This window comes from Patagioenas fasciata, chromosome 27 (assembly GCF_037038585.1).
Source record: "Patagioenas fasciata isolate bPatFas1 chromosome 27, bPatFas1.hap1, whole genome shotgun sequence".
Classification (NCBI taxonomy): Eukaryota; Metazoa; Chordata; class Aves; order Columbiformes; family Columbidae; genus Patagioenas; species Patagioenas fasciata.
This window is the reverse complement of record NC_092546.1, coordinates 3,703,857-3,726,546: the sequence shown is the minus strand read 5'-3', so window position 1 is coordinate 3,726,546 and position 22,690 is coordinate 3,703,857. Positions and strand designations below refer to the sequence as shown.

At 53.3% G+C, this 22,690-nt stretch overlaps 3 protein-coding genes across 11 annotated transcripts in view; 1 reads left to right on the top strand and 2 right to left on the bottom strand.

The window, feature by feature from the left end:
* Positions 1–1,101: 1,101 nt before the first annotated feature.
* On the bottom strand, positions 1,102–6,271 carry SF3A2 (splicing factor 3a subunit 2). Its single transcript, XM_065858329.2, has 9 exons — positions 6,181–6,271; positions 5,260–5,425; positions 4,820–4,891; positions 4,521–4,567; positions 3,999–4,108; positions 3,222–3,271; positions 2,784–2,924; positions 2,239–2,307; positions 1,102–1,587 (listed from the first exon to the last, which is right to left on the bottom strand). The coding sequence occupies exons 2-9, from the start codon at positions 5,383–5,385 to the stop codon at positions 1,255–1,257; spliced, it is 948 nt and encodes a 315-aa protein (XP_065714401.1). The 5' UTR covers positions 5,386–5,425; positions 6,181–6,271; the 3' UTR covers positions 1,102–1,254.
* PLEKHJ1 (pleckstrin homology domain containing J1) lies at positions 6,264–18,118 on the top strand. Of its 3 annotated transcripts, none has more exons than XM_065858128.2 (6): positions 6,264–6,412; positions 7,544–7,611; positions 8,546–8,612; positions 10,020–10,110; positions 10,307–10,370; positions 17,546–18,118. In XM_065858128.2, the coding sequence occupies exons 1-6, from the start codon at positions 6,319–6,321 to the stop codon at positions 17,636–17,638; spliced, it is 477 nt and encodes a 158-aa protein (XP_065714200.2). In that variant the 5' UTR covers positions 6,264–6,318; the 3' UTR covers positions 17,639–18,118. The 3 variants fall into 3 exon arrangements, with proteins under 3 accessions (XP_065714200.2, XP_071655856.1, XP_065714201.1); XM_071799755.1 differs by having other exon boundaries at positions 14,842–18,118; XM_065858129.2 differs by lacking the exon at positions 17,546–18,118 and adding an exon at positions 10,721–13,051.
* Positions 18,119–18,325: 207 nt separating this feature from the next.
* The window catches only part of DOT1L (DOT1 like histone lysine methyltransferase), a 61,321-nt gene continuing 56,956 nt past the window's right edge, over positions 18,326–22,690 (bottom strand). For 4 of the 7 annotated variants that reach the window (XM_071799753.1, XM_065858122.2, XM_071799754.1 and 1 more), the window contains exons 28-29: positions 21,450–22,074; positions 19,204–19,428 (exon numbers count right to left, since the gene is read on the bottom strand). In XM_071799753.1, the coding sequence (XP_071655854.1) occupies positions 21,485–22,074 (590 nt within the window). In that variant the 3' untranslated portion in view covers positions 19,204–19,428; positions 21,450–21,484. Of the gene's footprint in view, positions 19,110–19,203; positions 19,429–21,449; positions 22,075–22,690 lie in introns of those variants that run through there. The other 3 variants (XR_011735945.1, XR_011735946.1, XM_065858127.2) reach the window with 3 other exon arrangements.

Below are 22,690 nucleotides of genomic sequence, written 5' to 3'. Positions count from 1 at the left end.
TGATGGTTTTAAACTAAAGGAGGGAGATTCAGGCCGGACATGAGGAAGGAATTGTTGGCCCTGAGGGTGGTGAGAGCCTGGCCCAGGTTGGCCAGAGAGGTGGTGGATGAACCATCCCTGGAGACATCCCAGGCCAGGCTGGATGGGGCTCTGAGCAACCTGAGCTGGTGAAGATGTCCCTGTCATGGCAGGGGTGGCACTGGGGGAGCTGGGAAGGTCCCTTCAACATAAACCATCTGTGATCCTGCACTGAGATCCAGTTCAGTAAAACGAATCCTGGAAAGGACAGAGAGGAGAAATCTCAGACTTTCTGCTTTTTAATGGGAACCAAATGATTGTTTGAAGGAAACATTTAGTATAAATAAAACCACAGATGAGTGAAAGCTTGCCAAAACTAACCCAGCGGTGGGAGGACAGAGACAAAAACATCGGACATGACAGCAGGTGCTTCATAACGGTACAGACATTAATGAATTACGGTAATAAAGGAAGATTTAAGAGATCTCTGCCCTGCCCCAGAGAGCAGGGAGGAGGAGGCAGCTGCTGGGGAAGGAGGATTCTGTGTGGAACCGTCAATGAAATCCCGGCCGGTGCTTTTTCAAGGCCGCCTGAGTGGGAGCCCAGACCCATTTTCTCCTATAGATGTTTCCAGCTTCAAGCTGGCACCACCTGAGCTCCGGTGAGAGGAGGACGGAGGCTTCCAACCGCAGCAGCGACCGCAACCCTAATTCAGCAGGAAAATCAAGAATCGGATGTAGAAAATTCTGCTGTGATTACTGGGGAGGCAGTGACAGGATCCTTTCCATGTGTCAAGTCTCCCCCTCGCTGAATAAACAGCTCGATAAAGGACTTCAGTTGAATAGCAACTGATTAACTGGCTGCTAATTAACAGGATGTGCAGTTTGAGGGGGGTTAACATGCTACCAGCGCAGCTGAGCTGGGGCTGATGGAGCCATTCAGTCAGGAGAAGTGCCAAGTGATTTCCAATCCTTTACCTCCTCTTTGGAGAATTTCCAAACTAAAACCAGGCTGGGAATATTTTATGCACTTAAGGCCTAAAGAAAGTTGAAGACATGGCAACATTTTCAACCAAGACAGAGAGAAAGGAAAACTGAAAAATCTTTTAATGAACCTACAGGATTGAGTCCAACTCACGGGCCTACAAAACCGCGATATTTCTCTGAATCGGTCGTGATCTGCGTATAAAAAGAGACGAGCGAGAGGGGTCCGGCGGGACCGAGTCCAGGAGGGGCTTCAGTTGGAGGGTGGCGGCGGGGGGATGGCGCCGGGCCCCTCGGTGGGGAGCGGGGGCCTCATCATGGGTGGCAGAGGAGCTGGGGGAGGGACACCGGGCGCTGGCGGCAGCTGCGGCGGCACTGGGGGCGGTGGCACCGGGCCTGAGGGGGGCATGGGGGGCAACGTCAGCCCCCCTGGCGGCGGTGGCGGCAGTGAGTCGGGCAACGGCGGCCGGGGGGGCAGCCCGTTCATCAGCGGGGGCGGCGGTGGCCGCTTCACTGTGGGCGGCCCCGGTGGGAGGTTTGGGGGAGCTGGAGGCTTCTCCATCTTGAAGTGGAATTGGAGGAAGAACTGGGGAGAGAGGAGAGAGAAGGGAGTGGTGATGCTCAGGACAACCCTGTGCTGTCCCCCAGCACGGCTGCTCGGCCTCTGGGAACAGCTCAGAACCCCCTGGCCCAGCATCACCACATTCAGGACTTGCGCAAGTCTAGTCCAGCGCTTAACTCCTCTGAAACTGGTTCTAAGCACTAAGCTCCCTGTGACGGGGTTGGTAACCCCACTATTCACTCGGCCCCTGCTCTCATGTGCGATACCAACAAGCAGACCCACGCACGGGCCCAGTGCACGCAGCTCCGTGCAGGAAACACGTGGCCGGGAGCCACAGAGAGGACACATCAATGTTTTACACCATCCCGCTGCTGCTGACAGCACCGAGGATTCCGCCTCCTGCGTTAAACCTCACAAAGATCAGACACAGGAAGATCTTTCTGTCAGGGGGTCACTGCAGGGTTGCATTGAAGGAATGAAGATTTTACAATCATTGAATCATTTTGGTTGGAAAAGCCCCTCAAGACCATCGAGTCCAACCGTAACCCACCCCTGGCACTGCCCCATGTGCTGAGAACCTCATCTCCGTCTGTCCAACCCTCCAGAGATGGTGATTTAACCATTTCGCACCAAAGCCAACACACCTGCACTCTCCCACCCGCAGTGCTCAGGTACCTGTTTGGTTTCCCTGTTCCAGTGGGTCCAAAACTTTCCTTCTGCCTTGTCAATTTCTCTGCTTGGCACCTGCAAACCAAAAAAGCCCCAGGAGTTATTATTAGCACCACCAGATTAGCTCAATGGCCCTTTTTAGCACCAAAGCCTGTGAGATAAGCACAGTTATTCCAGGCGCCTGTGAGATTCGCTCGTCTCGGATGTTATTAGATAGAGATGGGGGCAGGAAAGAATTAAGTTACTTCCCTATCGGTCAAGGACAAGTGTGCTGGCAAGAAATCTGCTCTTAACATCTGCACGGGCTGAGGAGCAAAGCCCAGGCGGCTCCTCCCTGCACCAGCGGCTCCCAGAGCTCAGTGCACAGCCTGCTCATCAGGCCAGAGCCATCCGCCAATACTCCACAGGGTTTCACGACTTCCAGTCACGTCTTCTCACCCCCACTTTCCACTAACATGGATTCTAGTCTATAAGGACGCTCGCTGGGAATTCATATCTTGGAAAATACGGTCACTTCCCCAATGGGCAAGTCAATGAATCCCCAGGCTCACCTTAAAAGCAATGGTTTCGTAGGGCTCGGCCGCCATCAGCAGGTACTGCCAGCGCCTGTCGGGCGGCTCGATGCGCTGCTCGTAGGCCGACATGAACCGGTGCCGCGGCATGATGCTCTCCGCGATCTCCGGATAATCGATCTGCCAGGCGGCATCGCAGCGTTAAGGAGAAAATTCCCCCTTTTCGCTCCCCCTTTGTACCAAACAACCCCCCCATCTACGAAATGTATCGAGAGATCAGCTACAAACAGAAAACTTTGTGTCCGAAGGAAACAGCGAGTCGGCTACAACTGTGGATTTGCCTCCGCAGAGAGCAGCAGAGGACTAGCAAGGCCTTCTTTTTTTAATTAGTATTTAATGAATCCTGCAAAGAACTGCTCATTTAGCAGCACTTTTACCTGGATAACCCAAAACCCATGAGTTTGAACAGTCCCTCACCTGGAAGAGGAGGCTCTGCTGGCCTGTTTCAGGGTCTCTCTGTTTGGTCACTGTAAAGAAAATGAAGCTCAATATGTCACATCGCAGGGTCAGAGCAACGTTATTTCCACCCTAGGAAATGCACAAAGCTTCTAACAGCAAAGCATTGTAAGATTTTTCTCTTATTTCTAGAAAAAAGGCCACATTGTCTTGAACCGAAGGATCTCTACTGGAATTCAGCTGCTGTGGGGGAAAGACACCGAGCACTGCAGAGCAAAGCCAGGAGATAACGACGCCAAGTTTTGTACTGAAGGCCAAAACACGGAGGAATTCGGAGGAAAAAAATCAAGTCATACATGCAATGAGTGATTTATGAGCATTAGCGAAAGCGCAATAAAAGCAAGAGACTGAAACAAAGTCATCATCTCCCGCACGGCTCCGAGTAAGAGCTGAAAGACTCAGACACGTCCATCTATTATTAAAACGGTTCCAACTCGAGCGTCAGCAATAAAGAGACGTTCCACAGGTCATTTAAACAATAAAGGGCAATCAGGAGATGGGGCCATATCTTATTCATGGGCAGATCTGCTAAAATGGCTGATTAATAATTCACTGTGCTCTGGGCAAGCTCTGGAAGGCATCAGGTATCTCTTAAGTGTCTTCCAAAATAGAACCAGATTGGGAAGTTTTCATATATTTAAGGGTTAAGGGAAGCTGAACAATTCTGGTGTCACATCTGGTTGGGGCCAAAACGGACCAGGGGGTTGAAGGAAAAGGTTCTTGCTGGAAATCTCCCACCTTTATAACCCGGTCGTCCAATTTTCACAAATTTCTTCACTTCTACTTTAACTTTCTCTGGTGCGGGCTGGGCAGGGGCTTCTTTGGCTTCCTTGGCAGCTCGACGAGCCCTGGAATTGTTTGAAATGTGCCGAATTTAAAAGGTTAGCCGCTCTTGTTTTGAAACGATACACAGAGAGAAAGAAAAAACACAAGCCAGTCACCTAAACCAAAGCAAAATGGAATTCTGACAATAAAACCCACAAAATGGGGTCAGTTTTGGGCCCCTCAGCACAAGAAAGACCTTGAGGTGCTGGAGCAAGTTCAACTGGCTTTGAGATAGAGCTCAAAACAGTTCGCCCACCCCATTTTTTTGGAGTAGCTCTGGGTTCTGCCCCCCAGCTGGGGGGAACAAATATAACCAGAGAACAGACAGACACACAAACAGCCTGTGCTGCTGGAGCTCAGGATCTATGGATGCACCCGAGTACCTTTGGAAGCACTCAGGGAAGGAGAATAAAGCTACAGCAGAAAACAACTTACAAATTGGTCTGATGCTTCTTCCCCTGGGTATGCGCCAAGTAACTGCCCTGAAATGAAATACAAGGTGGAAGAAGTGAAATGCAGGACAGATCCTGTCACAGAGAGAGACAACCCTGTGCTGACGAGGATGTTTTAATGCTCAGCAGAGAGGAATCTTAATCGAAAAAATGCAGATTTCTGATGCCTAAACTGTCACAAAGTGTCAGGTTTGACACCACCTGCCCAGCAGCTCCTCCCCAGGTCCTGGCACTTCATTATTGTAAAACAACAGCTGTGGATCGAGGCAGCTCCTCACTCACCTCATTGTTGTGCAGCGTCAGGCACAGCTTGCACTCGTAAGAACCCAAGTGGTTTTTCATAAAATAAGGGTCCTAGGAAGAGAACTATTTAAGTTACAAGCAAAACACACAGCAAAATAACAGAATAATCAAAATAATGCTGAACTTCGGCTGCTCTGGGAGAACTGAGTTTGTAGATTTAAATGAACAGCATAACTCTGCTTTACGACTATGAAAAGAGCAGCAAGAACGGCTTTCTTAATTGGTGACGAGAGCCATAAAACAGTATAAACCCAAACAACTCCTAAGAAAATAACTGAAAATAACGTAGTAACAGCTACTCAAATACGTGAGTCTCTGTTTGGACCCACCACAAATGTTCCTCATTCAACTCCCATGTTATCAGAAACAGAAGTAATTTAATTCTGACCCACAACTCTCCACAAAGTCTTTGCGCTCACCTTGTTGATGTCGATGGTTTCCAGCGCCAGCTGTCGCAGCCGCTCCCGCCGGTCCCGGTTACTTTCCGAGGCCGAGGCGACGCCTCCGCTCCCGGTTTTACCTCCAGGGCGATGCTGAAAATCCATGATGGGGCCTTGGGGGCTTCAGATGCTTATGGAGAAAAGTCTGGAAATGCAAAGAGAGGCGATGTGAGCGGTGACTAAGGTCTCTCCTAAGCTCACAGCGCCATTTAGACCTGGCCCTAAGGACACAAAGAGCAGCACAAGCGCTGCCCTGGGCATGGGAGGTGACTTAAAACGTGGCAGGTCTTGTAGTGCTGCCTCTGGCAAGGGAAATGATCCCAGATACCAACCCGCAGACCCTTCCCCGCTCCTCAGCCCTTTCTTCTGCACAGAGACAACAAAGAGCCCCCAGCCCCCCGGGCAGGGAACAGCCCCAGAAGCTGCTGTGGGGTAAAGCCCTGTCCCCACAGCCCCAATGTCACCCCACACAGCCCCAAACCCTTTGCGAGGGTCAGACCCCCGCAGGGCCAGGGGCTCTGCACAGCGTCCCCAAATTTCTGCTGAGGTCCCAGAGTCCCCTCGTCCCTCAGCAAGGGCCAAACCCCCCTATAAACAACAGGGGGGAGACCTTTGCAGGCAGGACACAGAGACCCTCAACCCCCCAGCGAGGGCCAACCCTCAAACACCCCCAGACCCTCAGCGAGGGCCAACCCCCCCCCAAACACCCCCAGACCCTCAGCGAGGGCCAACCCCCCAAACACCACCAACCCCTCAGCGAGGGCCAACCCCCCCCAAACACCCCCAGACCCTCAGCAAGGATCAGGCCCCCCCGCAAACACCCCGAGCGGGGGCCAAGCCCCCCGCGAACACCCCCGGCCCCTCAGCAAAGGCCCAGGCCCCTCTCCCGAGCCCCCTCACCCGGGTCCCCCTGCTCCGGCCGCCGCTCCCGCGCTGCCCCCTCAGCCCCACGCAGCTTCCGGTTTCCGGCGCGAGCGCTGCCGGGGCGGGAGGCGCGGTTCCGGTTCCGGTGCTGGGCGCGGCCATGGGGCGGCGGCCATGAGGTACAACGAGCGGGAGCTGCTGAGCCTGGCCCGGCAGCCCGCCGAGAAAGCGGCCGAGATCCTCATGAGGCTGCCCAAGAAGGGGAGCGGTGAGCGGGAGTGAGAGCTGGGGCACCAGGGTGATGGGAGCGGCTGAGGGACCTGGGGGGTTCAGCTGGAGAACAGGAGCTGAGGGGAGACCTTCTGATCTCTGAACTGCCTGAAAGGAGCTTGGAGCCAGGGGGGTCGGGCTCTGCTCCCCAGGAACAAGCGCCAGGAGCAGAGGAAACGGCCTCAAGTTGCGCCAGGGGAGGTTGAAGTTGGATCTGGGAACAATTTCTTCCCCAAAGGGCTGTGGGGCATTGGAACAGGCTGCCCAGGGCAGTGCTGGAGTCACCATCCCTGGAGGGCTGGATAGATGGACATGAGGTTCTCAGGACATGGGGCAGGGACAGGGGTGGGTTGGGGGTGGACTCCATGATCTTGCGGGTCTCTTCCAACTGTGGTTCTGTGACCCGGGAGGCTGGTGCAGATGGGGCAGGGCTGGGTGGGATTGGAGCTGTTAGGTGGACGTGGGGAGAGGGGCTGGGAGAACTGGGTGCCCTGGGGGTTGTACTGGAGAAGCAGGGCTGGGAAGCTGGGGGTGGGAGCAGAGCATGGCTGGGGAGGTTGGGACTGGCTCTGTGGGGTGGGCAGCACTAGGGACACTGGTGTGTAAGGGGGGCAGCACCAGTAGCAGCTGCTCATCTGGAGGGTACAGGGCTGGTGGGGCTGGCGTGGAGGTGCCATGGTTGGGCTGGAGCTGGTCCAGGCTGTGAGAGACCAGGGGGTCAGAGAAAAAGGCTTTTTCCTGAAATTGCCCAGGGAGTTTCCTCCCAAACCAGTGTGGGAGGACAAGTGTTAAGAAACCCCTTCCCCCATCCAGACCCTTCCCTTTCCAAGGACTGTGTCCCTCAAAGGTGACATCTGTGCAGGGCTCCCCGTGTTTGGAGCATTCCCATGGTGGCTTTGGCCCCGTCGTGTCATGTGTGTGTCTGTGATGAGCCCACAGGCTCTGCCAGCCCCGAAGCCACTCAAGAAGCTGCAAAGTGACTCTTGTCATGCTGTGGCCAAGGGCAGCCCAGTGCAGGGATCCCTTCCCATGCTGGCTGGGGGTCACCAGCGCTTCTAGGAGCAAAAATCTAACCCATAGTGGAGCTTCCCCAGTCCTCCCCTCACCTCAGCGCTCTTTTTCTTTGCAGTGTTGAAGAAGCGCCTCGTGAAACTCGTCGTCAACTTTCTCTTCTACTTCCGGACAGACGAAGCCGAGGTGCAGAATCTCCTCTTCCTGTTGTTTGTTTTCCTCCCTCTCTCTCCTTTTTTCTGTGTATTGATGGCGTGGGCTTTGTGAAATGACGCGGTAACAGGTGCTGCAGCCAAGACAGGGCAGCCAGGTTTCCTTTTCCAGCAGCACTGTCACCAACCTCCCCGGCTGCTTCTCCTGGGAGCTTGGAATGAACCTTTTAAACAAAACCGTTGCCCGAAAACTTGCCAAAGGTGGGGTCTGTAATGTTTGTCTGTAGGACTCTGCCTTATCCTGCCAAACTGGGAGGGGAAAGCTTCTATTTTGCTCTCCCGGGAGAACAATCAGCATTTCTTCTTTTTTACAGCAGAAATTTTACTTGCTGACTGTTACTGGGAAACTTTTGTGGCCAAACCCTGTTGATATGGAGGGTGTTGGTCTCTTCTCCCAAGTAGCAAGTGACAGGAGCAGAGGAAACGGCCTCAAGTTGCGCCAGGGGAGGTTGAGGTTGGATGTGGGGAACAATTTCTTCCCCAAAGGGCTGTGGGGCATTGGAACAGGCTGCCCAGGGCAGTGCTGGAGTCACCATCCCTGGAGGGTTGGACAGACGGACATGAGGTTCTCAGGACATGGGGCAGTGCTGGGGCTGGGGAACGGTTGGACTCGATGATCTTGAGGGTCTTACCAACCGAAATGATTCTGTGACTCTAAGTAGAAATGTTTAACACCTAATTAACATGTGCAACATGTTACCGGGCAGGTGAGCACGGTGCAGCACCTCAGTAGGTACAAATTGCTGCTTAAAAGCACAGGGAACGTTCCTGCAATGAGGCTGCATTACTTTAAGTGTAGCACCAGGCGATGAAAGTTGTTTAAAAGGCTCTGTGCAGAGTTTGGGGGCTCCGGCCGCTGCAGCATGGGTGGAAGATGCAGGTTAAACCCTCTCTTGGGTGTTTTCCAGCCCATCGGAGCTTTGCTGCTGGAGCACTGCCGCATCGCCAAGGAGGAGGAGAACGTCTTCTCCATCAGTGAGTCCCGCGCGCGATGCGCTCCCTGTGCGGTTCCCCACAGCAGATTGCGCTGCAGAAACGGGAATGTCGCACTGCTTCATGCCCTCTTTGCCCTCTGTTTCTGTGCTCACGGTGGGGTTGATGTTCCTCAGCCTTCCTCCTCCTCCTCCTCAGCAGGGCTGGTGCTTCTGAGCCCTCCTCCTCCGCTGCCAGGCATTGTCCCATCCCAAGGACAGCGATATTAATTTCATCCGTATTTCATCGCTGTGTGATTTGCACAGCTGCACGGGGGGAGAGAGGCGGTAACACCAGACAGACCACGGCTTAGCGCTCGTGGAAATCCCTCTCCGGGAGGTTTGGTATTGACAGATCGCCGCTTCTGTGCGGTTTATCAGAAAAAATGAGCCTCAGATAAACCATCTGCCGGGCTAATCTCGCCCCAGTCCTCCCGCCGCAGTTTGTCCTTGTGTCGATAGCCGCGGCTCCAGCTGGCTCGTGCTCTGTCGTCCTTTCATCCAACAACTAATCATTGTGCCTGAGGTATGTGGCGAACATAACAGGATGTTTCTCCAAGGCCGTGGCTGTATCTTTTGGCCTGGCTGTCGGGCACAGCTGCTTTGCTGTGCAGAGCTCAGCTCCTTTAGCTGGGAGGGCCGGTGGCCTCGCAGTCTGCAAAGGACCCTCACACAGCCTGAACGGACCCATCTCCAAGCACCATGTGCTGATTTTCTGGGGCTTGAGGACTGCAGGGAGCTCTGGTGACTGAGGATTTGTGAGAAAATTCTTAAAACCGCTGGCGGTTGGTGCAGGTTGTCCCCCCTGCGGGGTTCGGTGCAGCCTGACCCAGTTCTGCCCCGCAGCAGCCAGGGCCGTGTGCGCTGTGTACCGATGAGCAGAGCTCTGGGGACAACTTTATTAATTCGATGTCCCGATTCTGTCTTGGCAAAGAACTGGAGCTGCACGGGGACTTGCTTTGCGTTGTGCACAGTCCCAAATTCCTTGAGCAAAGACAGGTTGGTGCCTTCTCTGCGTGCATTTCAGCTCCTCAGAGTGCTGCCCTGTGCGTGTAGCAAAATCGCTTCCTCAAGGCTGATCTCCACGCAGGTTATTAGATCTCTGCTCACTGTTTGCAAGGAAGCTCAGGGAGTTTCAGTCCCAAATCTGGTTGTGTTGCTCTGGTTCTGTTTTAGAAGTCGCTCTTTCCAAAGCCTCTGGTTGCCATGAGCTGACAAACTGTGCAGCTGCTCAGGGCCAGGCAGGAGCCACCCGGGGTGCGGGAGAGGGGACGGGACCGCGGTACCGGTTTGTTCACAGCTCGTCGTGGCTGAACGGGTGGGAATTGCGGCATGGCAGAGCCTGGGGAGGGAGACAGGGCAGCGCGGGCAGCTCTGCCAGGACCTTCAACCTCTTCCTTATCCCGGGCAGGTTTCATCGAGGAGCCGGAGAGGAAATACTGCTTCGAATGTGACAGCGAGGAGCAGTGTCGGGAGTGGGTCGAGGCGCTCAAACGAGCCAGGTGGGCTGAGCCGCTGATATGGGCTCTGCGCAGTGCGCTCTGTGCTGCTTGTTTTCGGGGCTCAGCTTGTGGGGAACCTGGGGAGGAGAGCGGTTATCTCCTCCCGAGCAAACTTCCCTGCAGCTCTAAATAGCAGCTGGAACTTCTCCACATCCGTTTCTGCTCAGCGGCTGCGCCGTCTGTTCCTGTCTTGCAGCTACGAGTTCATGAGGAGGAGCTTGATTTTCTACAGGAATGAGATCCAGAAAATGACGGGAAAGGTGAGTCCTGCGAAGGCGGCTTGTCAGGTGGGTTTGGGCTGGAGATCTGGCTCAGCTCCAGCCCTCGCACACACACGAGGTTTGCAGGGCTTGGAGCTGCTGCTCACAGCCCAGCCAGGCTCCTGGCACATCCCTGCTCCAGGTGACAGAGGTGGCCGCAGCTCCTGGACCTGCTGTGTCCTCCCTGGGGGCCGCTGGACTTTCTGCACCAACAACAGCAGCTGGGGCGGCACTGGGGGTACTCCAGCACGCGACTGGAGCCGCTGGCCCTGCGCTGGGCTGGCTGAGGGACAGCATCCCACTGACTCCCCTGTCCGTGTCCCACCGCTGCCCCTCCATGTGCCCCACAGGACCCCCTGGAGCAGTTCGGGATCTCCGAAGAAGCCCGATTCCAGCTGGGAACACGCAAACCAGAGTCCCCCGGCCTGGGCTGAGCCGGCTCCTGGCCCCGCAGGGTCAGCGACCCCACCTGGGAAGAACCGCAGCAGTTCCCACAGTGCTGACCAAGGGACTTTTTAATTTATTAGCCAAATAATTTTGTATGGTTTTTTTTAAAGCTAATTCATTGCACATTCCCACTTGCTGTGGAGGCGGCTGAGCGTAACCGCTCCCTGCTGACGGCATCGAACCCCCACGGCTCCTCGGGGGAGCAGAGCAGGGGTGGGACAGAGCCGGCACCCGCTGTCCTCGACCTTCTGGGGCAAAACCGAGCTGGCTCCAGCCTTCCCCTTCCTCCCATCCCTCTCCTGCCAGGAGCTCCTCGGCTTTTCTGCCTCAGGATCCTCCTGCAGCCTCCCAGGGCTCGGTGGAGGGTTGATGCTCCACTGGGTTGTTTCTGTGCTTGCAGGGTTAACCCCGTCACGCCCTGTTCACTGCAAAACCATTTCAGTTGCCAAGAGCCGAGGGCTGAGGCAGGAGGAGCAGAAACCTCGGGGACGGAGGAGACGTCCCCTGCAGCATCTGTGCAGCCCCTAGCACCAGTGCTTTGGGGTTGTTTCCTCCTTACCTTCTGTGCGCAGGTGCTAATTCCTAGGGGTTTAATGAAGCCCAGGCCATTAGTGCAATCTCAGAAATGCATTAGAGACCAAAGCTGCAGAGCACAAGGGAGCGAGGGGAGGGCTGAGAGCTCCGCGTTGTGCTCCTGCTGCAGTGCCGTGGGCTGGGCTAAGCTGGGGTGTTTTCAGAGAGAAAAGCCAGATGGAGGTTTGTAAAGACAGGAACTGCTCCCCTTGGGCTGGATGTTTGAGCTGAAGGGCGAGCAGAAGTTAAGCCGTGAACACAGCATTAATGCTTCGTTCCCTGAGCCGCTGCTGCAGCTTTTCTGCCTTTTCTGAGTGTCTAAAGAGCAGAAAACTCTGCCAAGGTCGGAGTGAGCGCCAGGGAACCAGAACAGGGCCGCCTTCCCTGGGGCTGCTGTGACCAGGAGATAAGCGTGAAGGAGCAGCAGAGTCTGTGCACCTTCAGCCAGCGGCTGCGCAGAGAACTGCCCGAGGCCGTGGCTGCAGCAGCTGCCCTGGAACCGCAGCAGAAACGAGCCCACCGTGGAAGCTTTAGTGGCCCGGCCTCCCCCCTTACCTCATGCTGCTGGGTACCGGGAGAGCGGCAGATGTCACTGATGCTTTATTTTTAACCTCAAAGGCCCCAGATTTTTCCTTTTCCAGATACTTCCTTTCCCTTCAGTCGTTCCAGGCTCCAGAAATTACCAAAGTAAGCTGAGGGCATGACAGGGTGGGAGCAGAAAATGGGGCAGTTCTGGAGACAGATGGCAACTCCAGGGGAAGCAGCAACGAGGGATTAACAGCAGGAATGTACGAGAGCTTGTGCTGTAGGGAATTAGTGTCCTCAAATGACTTTAAAGTGCATTTTAATCCTCACAAGCCTACTCTGCTTTACCTCAGTGTAGGGGTATGTTCTTGACGTGCCAGGGGCATACGCAGCAGCTTTACTTACTGTGAAAAAGAGATTTGTGTGTCTGGTTGCTCAAGAGAGGACAGACGGACGTGCTGGGGGACAATCAGAGCTGCGCGGCGGCTGCTGCATCCTCTGCAGGACGGGCCGAGGGCTCCAGCGCCGCAGGTATCGCAGGTCTTGCAGCTCCGGCCAGCACAACATCCACGTCCAAACTCGGCTCCCCAGGGTGCAGCGTTGGCCAATTCTTCAATATGCAAAGTCAACCTGTAAATAACCCAAACCCTGGGAGTTCTGCCAACATTCAATCAATTCCAACACGGTTCCCGTGCTGTGGGGAGGCGCCACGGCTCTGCCAGCACCTGCGTCCTTGATTTCCCCCCCACCTTCACTGTACAGAAAATGGGCATTTTATGTAGGTTGTTCTAGGGAACGGTCGCGTGAGCGAGAGATAATCCCAACAATGACATTTCTTAACCGAATGTAAAACAAATGCTGTGAAGTTACCTGGGCCAGGGCCAGTAACTGGTTGGATAGCGCTGGACACGGTTGGGTTTCAGGAGCGAGGGAAGATGGTACTTTTAGACACTGAGATCTGCATCAACTGCTGGTGATTTATAGACAGTTGTTCGTTTATCATACTCCAGTCACTCCACGTTTTGTACTCCGGGCGCCTGTTCCAACGAGCGCTGTGTCCGGGCTCCCTGGCCGCGTACGGAAGCCAGTGAGCTGTTGTACATTGCACATTTCCAATAAAAACTTGTTTTAGTCTTTGTGGCGGCCAGAGCTGTTGTAAGAAACCACACTTGCGGACAGGGGGTGGCTGGAGCGAGTTCAGGGGCCAGTGCGGCCCAGGAGGGACCGGCAGGAGGTGGCACAGCCGGGGTCACCACCAGGATCAGCTGGGCTGGAGAAGCCCCTCAAGATCACGGAGTCCAACCATTCCCCCACCCCTGGCACTGCCCCATGTCCCTGAGAACCTCATGTCCGTCTGTCCAACCCTCCAGGGATGGTGACTCCAGCACTGCCCTGGGCAGCCTGTTCCAATGCCCCACAGCCCTTTGGGGAAGAAATTGTTCCCCACATCCAACCTCAACCTCCCCTGGGCAACTTGAGGCCGTTTCCTCTGCTCCTGGCGCTTGTTCCTGGGGAGCAGAGCCCGACCCCCCTGGCTCCAAGCTCCTTTCAGGCAGTTCAGAGATCAGAAGGTCTCCCCTCAGCTCCTGTTCTCCAGCTGAACCCCCAGGTCCCTGCACGAATCCTACAGCAAACTGGCAGCTGTCACATCCCCTGTTCTAACTGGGTGCAGTTTTCAACCCGTGACCAGGAGCCGGCACCGGGGGGGTCGGTAACGTCACCGGGACCCCGAACCGGCCCGAGCGCCGGCGCCTGCTGCTCAGTGAAACTCCACACCAGGTCGGTGTATTAAAATACAGACACTTTAATATAAAGACAAAACTTCAAAGCATCGTTTCAATTACAAATCAAGGTAAAGACACAAGAAATTAAGTGGAGGGAAGGGAAGAAAACAAAAACCCAACCCTAACTCTTACATTGTGGAGAATTAGAAAGGCAGGATGGAAATATATATATTATACGTACATATATACACACCAGAAGAATTCACGCTACTTCTATGGAAGAATAAAAGGAATGACGGGACAACTTACCAGTATAAAAACAAAAAGATAAATTAGGGGGAGTTTGAATTTTAAATAATTCAGTTTAATAGGCTAAATTATATAAACTAATTCCTATTCACTAGGAAACATCCCATACCACTGTCCTAAGAAAATGGGTTGTTTTTAAAAAAAATCCATTGCCAAATGGATTTTAATTAGTAGTTAAAAGTTTGCTAATCAATTCCTGAGCAACAGCGACCGCCCCGTGTCCCGTCCCGTCCGCCCCACCACTCACAACAGACCTAAAACATGGGGTTAATTGGAAATCCATCACTTAAAAGATGAACAGGTTCACCAAGCCAAGCGGGATGATCACCCCACCCCATCCACCTTCCTCAGCAACTCCAGAAACCTTTCCCAAACCGTTTGCACCAGAAAAGCGAACAGATGTACCTCAAAAAAACCCAACCAAAGCATCACAAACTTGAGAACTTCAGGGTTTGCAGCGTAACTTTGAATTTTCAGATTTGATTTTGAGTTTCAACTATAAAAACCTTCAGAAACCTCTTCAGAAACCTCTTCAGAAAGAGGGTTGCGAGCAGCAAATAGACCAGGCAAGTATTTCCCATTTGTTTTTTGTCTCGAGTTTAAGCCCTGAAGTTCACAATAGCATTTCTATTGAAATATTCAGTCTAAATAGATATTTATATAATGCATAAGGATAAATAAAATACGGCACAACAACATTTTAAAAACCGGTAATCCGCTCCCCGAAAAGCCCAATTCTTGCCATGTTTTCCTCAGTGCTGCCAGGATAGTTCACAAAAACACCGTCTAGTTCCTCCTCCCCAAAGGGCTATTTAAATTCCAATATTTGCAGTGCACCCCACAACGAGAGGAATCGTTTGGAGCTCTTCATCCTCTTTATGTTTTTGGCTCAGGCAAAACAACACAAAGCAGAACTTTTGGAGACGGTGTGAGCTGGGATAACCCCCTCCGAGAGAACAATAATACATCAATAACAGGTTCCCACACCCTGCGTGACAAGGATTGATCTCAACAGATTTATCAACCAAAGCTGCCTGATGTCGGCTCCAGTATTAATCAAGATTCCCGAGTCCCTATGAGCAGCACCTGGGTTGTGGTGATGGAGTTAGCTGTGGTGTTAATGATCGGAGGTGATGAGCACCAACCCCAAGCACTCGGGCTGGAGACCCATGAGTGGCTGCAGAAAACGCTCCCAGCTCTGGGAACAGGGAGGGGACAGCGGGACACGGCCACACGCAGCCCCCCGAGGGGACACCCTGCCCTGGAGCACCGCGGGGACACGGGTCTGAGCGTCACAAAGAGCTGGGGCCTCGCAACAAGTCGAGGAGATGGACACCTGTGCTGGGACTGTCCCCCAAAAACCAAAGAGACCCCGTGGCAAACCCGGCTCTACTGGGACGTCCCGCTGTTGCCTTCTAAACACACAACCCCGGCAAGAATCGAACCGCACGCGTCCCCTCCTGCTCAGCAGATTTCGGGCATTAAGTTTGGCTAAAGAAAGAAAAGAGCAACTCAACGCTTTGACTTGAGATTAAGTGACTGGGTGAGAAACAGCTGGGGGAGTTTCAGGGTGAGGGGCGTCCAGCCCTGCGGTTGGAAAGACACGATGGAGCAGCTGGTGCTGCGAGGAAGGCAGGACATGGGATGGAAGCAGAAGAAACCATTTCAATGTTTGGCCAAGAAGACCCGAGTTCCTGCTATGAGGAGAAACTCGAAGACAGGGCCGTGTCTCTGAACCTCAGGTACATCCGGGATGTGCCGCGGCCCCCAGTGCTGGCAGCTTCCCCTTCATCGCTCTCCTGTTGTATCCACCACTTGAGCCAAGAGGGGTGAGGATGCTTCCCGATCGTGATCCTCATCTTCTTAAACGAAACAGCCACGTTTGCACCAAAAGAGGCAACGTGGGGGCCGCTCGACTTCCCTGTAACACCAGCCACACCAGCCCAGCCCAACCCTTCACCCTCCAGCGACGTTTTCCCTCATCCACACAAAAAAAGCAGAGAAACCTGCCTGCGGAGCGGCCCAGACACCCTCGGCTAACGGAGGAATCGCTGCTGAATGACTAACGGGAGTTTGCATCCGGTGCCGTTGGAGCTGCAGCTCGGAGCACGGTGGTGTCAGCGATCGACCCCGGCAAGCGCAACCCGGAGGTAACAAATCACCACAAAAGGAAGAACCCACGAGGCGCGTTCCAAGGCCGACACTGAGCAGCGGGCGCAGGTTTCACTCGGCACAAGGCTCAGGAAGTTCCTTGGCTTTGGCCGTGTCCGTGCTCTGGTTCCTTCCCGACGAGCCCTCACTGGCAGCGGAGCAGCCGAGCGCAGCGGCAGGATGTGGTCAAGCAGGAGGAATTCTTCTTGGAACTGGCTGCTTGGCTTTGATCACTCCAGAGTTGCTCCAATTATTGAAAACAGGTTTCAGACAGCGGGGTCGTGAGGGTGTTATTCTTGTCGCCATACGGATGGCATCTCGACATCTCAAGGAGAACGCTCCCCTCGTTCCGCAGGCAGAGGAGAAACGAGTTGAACTCACCCAAGATTCTCACAAAGCAACAACAATCAGGGAGGCACCACCACAAATCTCTTGGCAGCAAAATCTCTGAAGACGTCGGTCCAAGACCTGTGCTCACCCAACTCTGCTCTCAGGCCCCTTGAAGCTCCTCTGAGCGGGATCCATCGGCGCTAGAGCAGACGCTCGGCAGCTTGGCCAGAGGGTCCAACGCTTCCAGGTGTGTCCCAACTACGCCTTTACTCCTGGGTCAGTGTCTGGTTTCCTTTGGCCTCCCCGGTGACAGCTGGAGCACCACAGGCTCAAAATCCCGCGTAGTTGACAACATCTCGATAGCGCGACGGGCAGCGCTTTAGACCGACCCCAAAGCTGCCGCAGGGGACGAGGGGGCACGCAGGGGTCTCAGAGGGGTCTTGCTTTTCCACTGCACACCGAGGACAAACTCCTTGCCTGTGCTCTTTGCTCCAAAGTCTCATAAAATCATTTAGGCTGGAAAAGACCTTTAGGATCATGGAGTCCCACCACCAGTAAACCACGTCTGACGGTTGTGTCTTGCTCCCCACGCACCGATTCCCAAAATGCTGTGAACCTGGGGCCAAACCACATCAATTTGGTTCCTTCTCCATGTCCGACGGTGTCCCTTGAGCACCTCGGGTGTGAGAACGAGCGGACCCTCCCCACACACACCAGCGAGAGCGGCTCGGTCCTGCGGGATGCCGCTGTGGTTGGAGATGGAGGGAGGCACAAGGCGTCCAGGGAGCACTGTCCCTTTCCAGAAGAGCTGAGAAAAGCAGAGTGATTAAAAGCTTCTACTTGCATTTCCTCATTTCATCGGGGATATAAATTACAGGGGGAGATGTAACGAAGGCTGCCGCCCGTCCCGCGGTTGCTCGAGCCCGTTCCGCCTCGGCTGGGAAGGACAAAACTCCGGTTACCCAGGACCTGCCCAACTCCCAGCTGCAAAACATCTGGGTTACATTGTCCTCCTGGATTCCAGGACATACACAGTGCACGGCTTCTACTAGAAGCTACTGGATGTTTCTCAGCTATCACCCTCTGAGCATTTTCTTCTTTTCTGCCCTTTTCCAGGTTCTCTCTCAGCAAGGGCAGCACCGGCAGAGCCTCTCGCAGGCGCAAACCGTCCCCATCTCCAGGGCTGCCAATCCCTTCCCTTTCCAGTGAACGAGAAACCAAAGTCAGCTCGACAGTTTCTGCGCGCAAAGGGAATCAACGGCACAACCACGCTTTGCCCTAAATCTCCAGAGATTGCCAGGGGTGGGAGGAAAGGAGGATTCCCCTGCTCCAGACACAGGAACTCCGGGATTCTGTGAGCGGGGACACGGGGTGGCCGGAGCAGCAGCGCCGAGTCCCAGCCCCAGCGCTGGAGCGGGACGCTCGTTAGGGAGAACTAACGAGCCCAAGGGCAGCGGGAGCCTCTGACGCAGCCAGTGCTGCTGCTCCGAGCACTGGGATGATGTTTCCCGAAACATAAATGAGTTTATATTTAGTCATTTTGCTGTTGCAATCCCCCTTCTTTAAGTGTAGTTTAGTTTCTTGGTGCTTGGGCCGGTCTGAGCTACAGACCAGCGTGATTTCTACTTAATGGATCATCCTTCTCCTCACTTTGTGCACTCGAATAAATAAGTTTTCTTTTCTTTACAAGTTTACTGTGCATTGTACAATCTAAAAATAAATGAAATAAAGTATATGAAATTTATAGCTTTTCATCACATCTCTATAAAATACAGCCGCTGCTCGGCGCGGCGCTTTCTGTACACACACGAGTCAAACACGAGCCGCTGCACCGGGTTGCGGCAGCACGGTGAGCTAGATCGCCGTGTTTTTGTGAACTACCGGTTAGACCTACGTAAAGCAAAGAAATACGAAAGCGAAAATGCACTTTGTCAACAAATGCACGCGGCTAAGCCATTTCTGAGTCAAGTATCAAAAACCCTACTAACAAAATACATTGTACTTGGAACAAAAAGAACCCAAAATAACAAGGTGAGAAAATCTGCAGCCTGCCCCGGTACAGAAACAATGTTCAGCCGTCCCAGCGCGGGGTGGGAGGGCCTGACCAACACCAGTGATTAACCACCCTGTTCATATGCCAACAGCACCCCAAAAACGAGTTACCAGACCAGCCACCAATATTCACAGTGACTCCAGTGCCACCGGCAACCGCGAATGGCCCAGGGAAGTAGTTTGAACGGGGCAGGACTTGAATTGCTGCTGTTTAAGCTGTGCCCGCGTGGGCTGAGCTCAGCTGGGCCACCCCGGGGGTCGAGCGGCGGCCCCAGAGGGGAGTTCTGAGCTCTCGTTAGGAACGAGCGCAATTAAAACCCACCCAGTTAACAGAGCGCCTGGCTCGGCTCCGATTCAAACGCAACATGGGAGAGAAAAGTGCTTTTCTCCGGCCGCAAACCAAGCGGGTTTTGGTATATGAACAGAGTAAGTGGAATAAATAAACTGCAGACCTTTCTGAGAAGCGGGTTTGGCATTGGTCAGCCCTCCGAGTTCAGCACCAAGGATTCAAACGAGAGGCACAGTTCTGACAGATGAAATAGCACCGAGAGGAGGCTCTTTACATCTCTGCTGGTGCGCCAGTCCTTTGTTATCCAGAGAATTTAATAAGAAGTCGTATTTTATGATTCTAGGTGGAATAAAATAAGTCAAAATTGTTTTCACTTTAAAAAAAGATAAATACTTTATCTAAACTATCAACAATACAAACTGGAGCTTTAAGCGTTTCTTTTGCCTTTTTTTTTTTCTTTTTCTTTTTTAACTCAGATTCACAGTAAATATTCTTTTCTTTGTTGTTTAGGTCTTTTAATGGTTATATTTTGTCCAGTAGTAAGAGAGTAGAAACCCCTGCACAGGCCAGGTGAGCACCTTTCAGTGGAAGCCGAGTGAAGTTGGTCCACGTTGTCCTTGCATAGGTCACGTTGGGCTGAGGTAGAAATCCTAGTTACCTGCACAACGGGAGAGGAAGAGACTCATCTAAATCAAGAGACAAAAACCCGCAGCGTGTTAGATGCGTCAGACATTTCTACACCGCTCCCATTGTTCGCGGGGCAGCTCTTGACCCAACCGCCATTAGACAGGTGACAAGTGACACGTTCCGTCCCTATCGCGGCTTTTAACGCTTTCTGCCAGTGTCACCGTATGGAACCATATCCTGCGACCTTTTTCTAGCACACGCTAATCTGCTTGGAGTTTTTTATTACCCTGAGGGAGAAGCAGGATGAGAAGCAAAGAATTTCAGCCTCAGTTCATCAAGGACTCTGAGCACATGGATTCACATCAAAGTCACCGAAACTGCTCAAATATGGGACCTGTGTCCAAAGGTCACGCGGAGAGGGGACACATCTATGGTCCACCTGTCACACACCATCTCCTGGGGGAATTAATTCTGCTCCTTCGCTCCACAACCCAGTTTGGTCACCCAGCTGCTGTTCTCTCTCCTTTGTGCCTCGCCTCTTTTTGTGGCAGGGACCACATCCAAACCCCCTCATCCCTCCATAGAATGTCCCGAGTTGAATGGACCCATGAGGGCTATCGAGTCCAACCCTGGACAACCCCAAAATTCACATCGTGTGTCTGGGGGTCTTGTCCAAATGCTTCTGGAATATTGTCAGGTTTGGGGCTGTGACACCTCCCTGGGGACCAGGTGATGAACCTAATGTCCACATATCCTTCTCCCCCATCTGATTCCTATTCTGGGTCTTTCCAGCCCATTCTACAAGCACGTCGCGCTGTCCCTGGGCACCGGCAGACACCGCGTTACTCAGAGCTGGTCCTGGGCCTCGCACAACGTGCGTCACAAAAGCCTAACGAGGATTTGCTCATGTCTTTGGAGCAATTTGTTGATGAAGACACTATACACAATGCACAGTCAAAAGAATCTCTCAGGTATATTGTAATTGAGTTATATGTTTTATAAGTGGCAAAGAGCATTCAACCACATATCGTACGTAGCTTTGGTATCGGTGAACAGTAACAACATCAAAGACCTACAAGGAAAGCACGGAGCAAGCTCTGGGGCCTAACACGCTGATTTAAGCTTTGCAAGCACAAGTTTGTTACATCAGGATGCCACAGAGTATTTTCATTAACAACAGTACCCTGTGGTAAACGCTTTATTCTGGAGGTGCTCTCAAGGCATTTAAATACTTGATTCAGCAAAAACTGCGCAGTTTCTGGAAAGCCCCCTCTGTGCCACGGCCCCAGAGCCCAGCTCAGCCCTGTGGGTCCCTGTGTTCTCGGGCAGCGTCCCCAGGAAACGCCAGCGATGGCCGGGGAGCTCGGACACAACAGCCCTTGCGGGCAAGTCAACAGAGCTGTGGTATAAACCCGGATAAACCACAGTGCCCTGTGCTACCTGCGGGGGTGTTTTCAGTGATGCAGGGGGCGCGTTATCTGCAAGACCAGCGCGTTCGCTCTCCGAGACAATGCTGCAGCTCCTAACCTAGAGCTTTTTAACCTGATGGTTATTTAGAGCAGCTGCCGTTGGCTGAGGGTGAGAACGAGCAGGACATGGCCACGTACAAGTCACAAGGCAGCACGGCCACACATCCTAATGCTACGCGGGCTTGTGGAGGTGCAACAGTCAGTGTTGGAGGGTGAGAGGGGAGGGGGATAAAAGTCAGCAAAACCACTTACAGTAAGTGTATAAAACCACGCTTAAAAATAGACATTTTCTCCCTATTATTCATCTTCAGAAATAAACCTTTTCGTGAAGCGATCCCGACCTGAACAGAACCCTAACGTCAGGAGAGACAGTCACCCCTGCCAGCACCCCGTGTCGAGAAATCCTGACTCCCGGCACAGAGAGCGTCAAGACTCCCCATCCTCTGCCATCAGATTGTTCGCTCCCCGCATTTTAGAGGTTTCTCTGTTTCACAGAGCCCATCCCCAACCTATCTCTGAAAAGGAAGAAGCAACATTCAGCATCTCGTACAAAACTCCTCTTTGTTTTTTTCTCTAGCCTTACCTTACAAAATAAGAACTGTTAGCTAAGCAAGCTCTTTATCGTGGCTTAACCCCAGAAAGGTGCGAAGCATAAGGAGACTGCATGCCAAGTGTCACCCACATAGCGGAGGTGGCAGCGGCGTCGGGCTGCGCGATGACGGGCGCCGACGGGGCCAGCGCCAGCCGCGGCAGGGGCGGGTGGTGGACGGTAAAGGAGGGGCGGGAGGGTTTGTGCTGGAGAGAAGCAAGCTTAAGAGACAAAGAAGCGTTAGCAGGTTGGACAGAAGCAGCAGAAGAGGATGGCAAGAAGGTTTCGCCGGGCGGGACGGCCGGCAGGGTCTGCAGAAGCGCGGGCTCGGGGTTAGAAGCGAGTAATGGAGGAGGTGGGGGCAAGGAAACGTTAGGAGGAGGCGGGGGGGGATGGAAAACAGATTGCACTGGCGCTCTGTTGAGGTGCTGAGCAGATCTAGTCTCACTAGATGTTACTAAATTAGAGGAATGGGGTGGGAAGGATGAGGATGAGGTGCTGGCAACAGCCTGCAGAGGGTTTAAGCTTAGCACGGTGCTGCTAGAGACAGCACTGCTGCTGAAACTGGCTCCGAATTGATGAGGAGAGGAGGCAGAAGGCACCGCATGGTTAAAAATACCTGCAAACAGGAGAGAAAAACTCAGCTTCAACAGATGGGCTTTGTACAGTCTCAAGTGACAAGAGAAACAAACCAAAAAGAAAAAAAGCAAAATTATAATAGTTACAGCCCCATACAAAAATATGCAGCATGAGAAGGCAGCAAGCAATGAGAGATAATGGTGCAGGCCAGGAGGTACAGAAGATTTAACTTACCTTTCCTACTGCCAACCTCTAAATGCCACGAGGTAAAACGGTCAGACCCAAGACCTGTCAGCTCTACACCACGCGGGGAGACTTGTGACGAGATTACGTGGTCCCTAGAGCTGTTTATCTGAAGACACAAACTGCTGCTCTTCCCTCCCCGCCCTCCTGCTTTCCCGCTTACAGGGCAGCGGAGGGGAGACTGGATTTCCAGCAAATCTACGTGCTGAGAGATGGGAGAGTTAGGATTTCCCGACATGGTACCTGAATGATTATGGACAGGTAAGAAAAACTGCCTTGGACACTTAGTATGGGCAGGTTCAGATTATCTTCCAGCCCTGCCAGCTTGTCTGTGGTCTGGGCCACAGGAGCCAAGCCTGTGCAGAATCCCAAGCGCAAGGTGCACGTGGCACTGCCCTTCCTGGCAAAGAAAC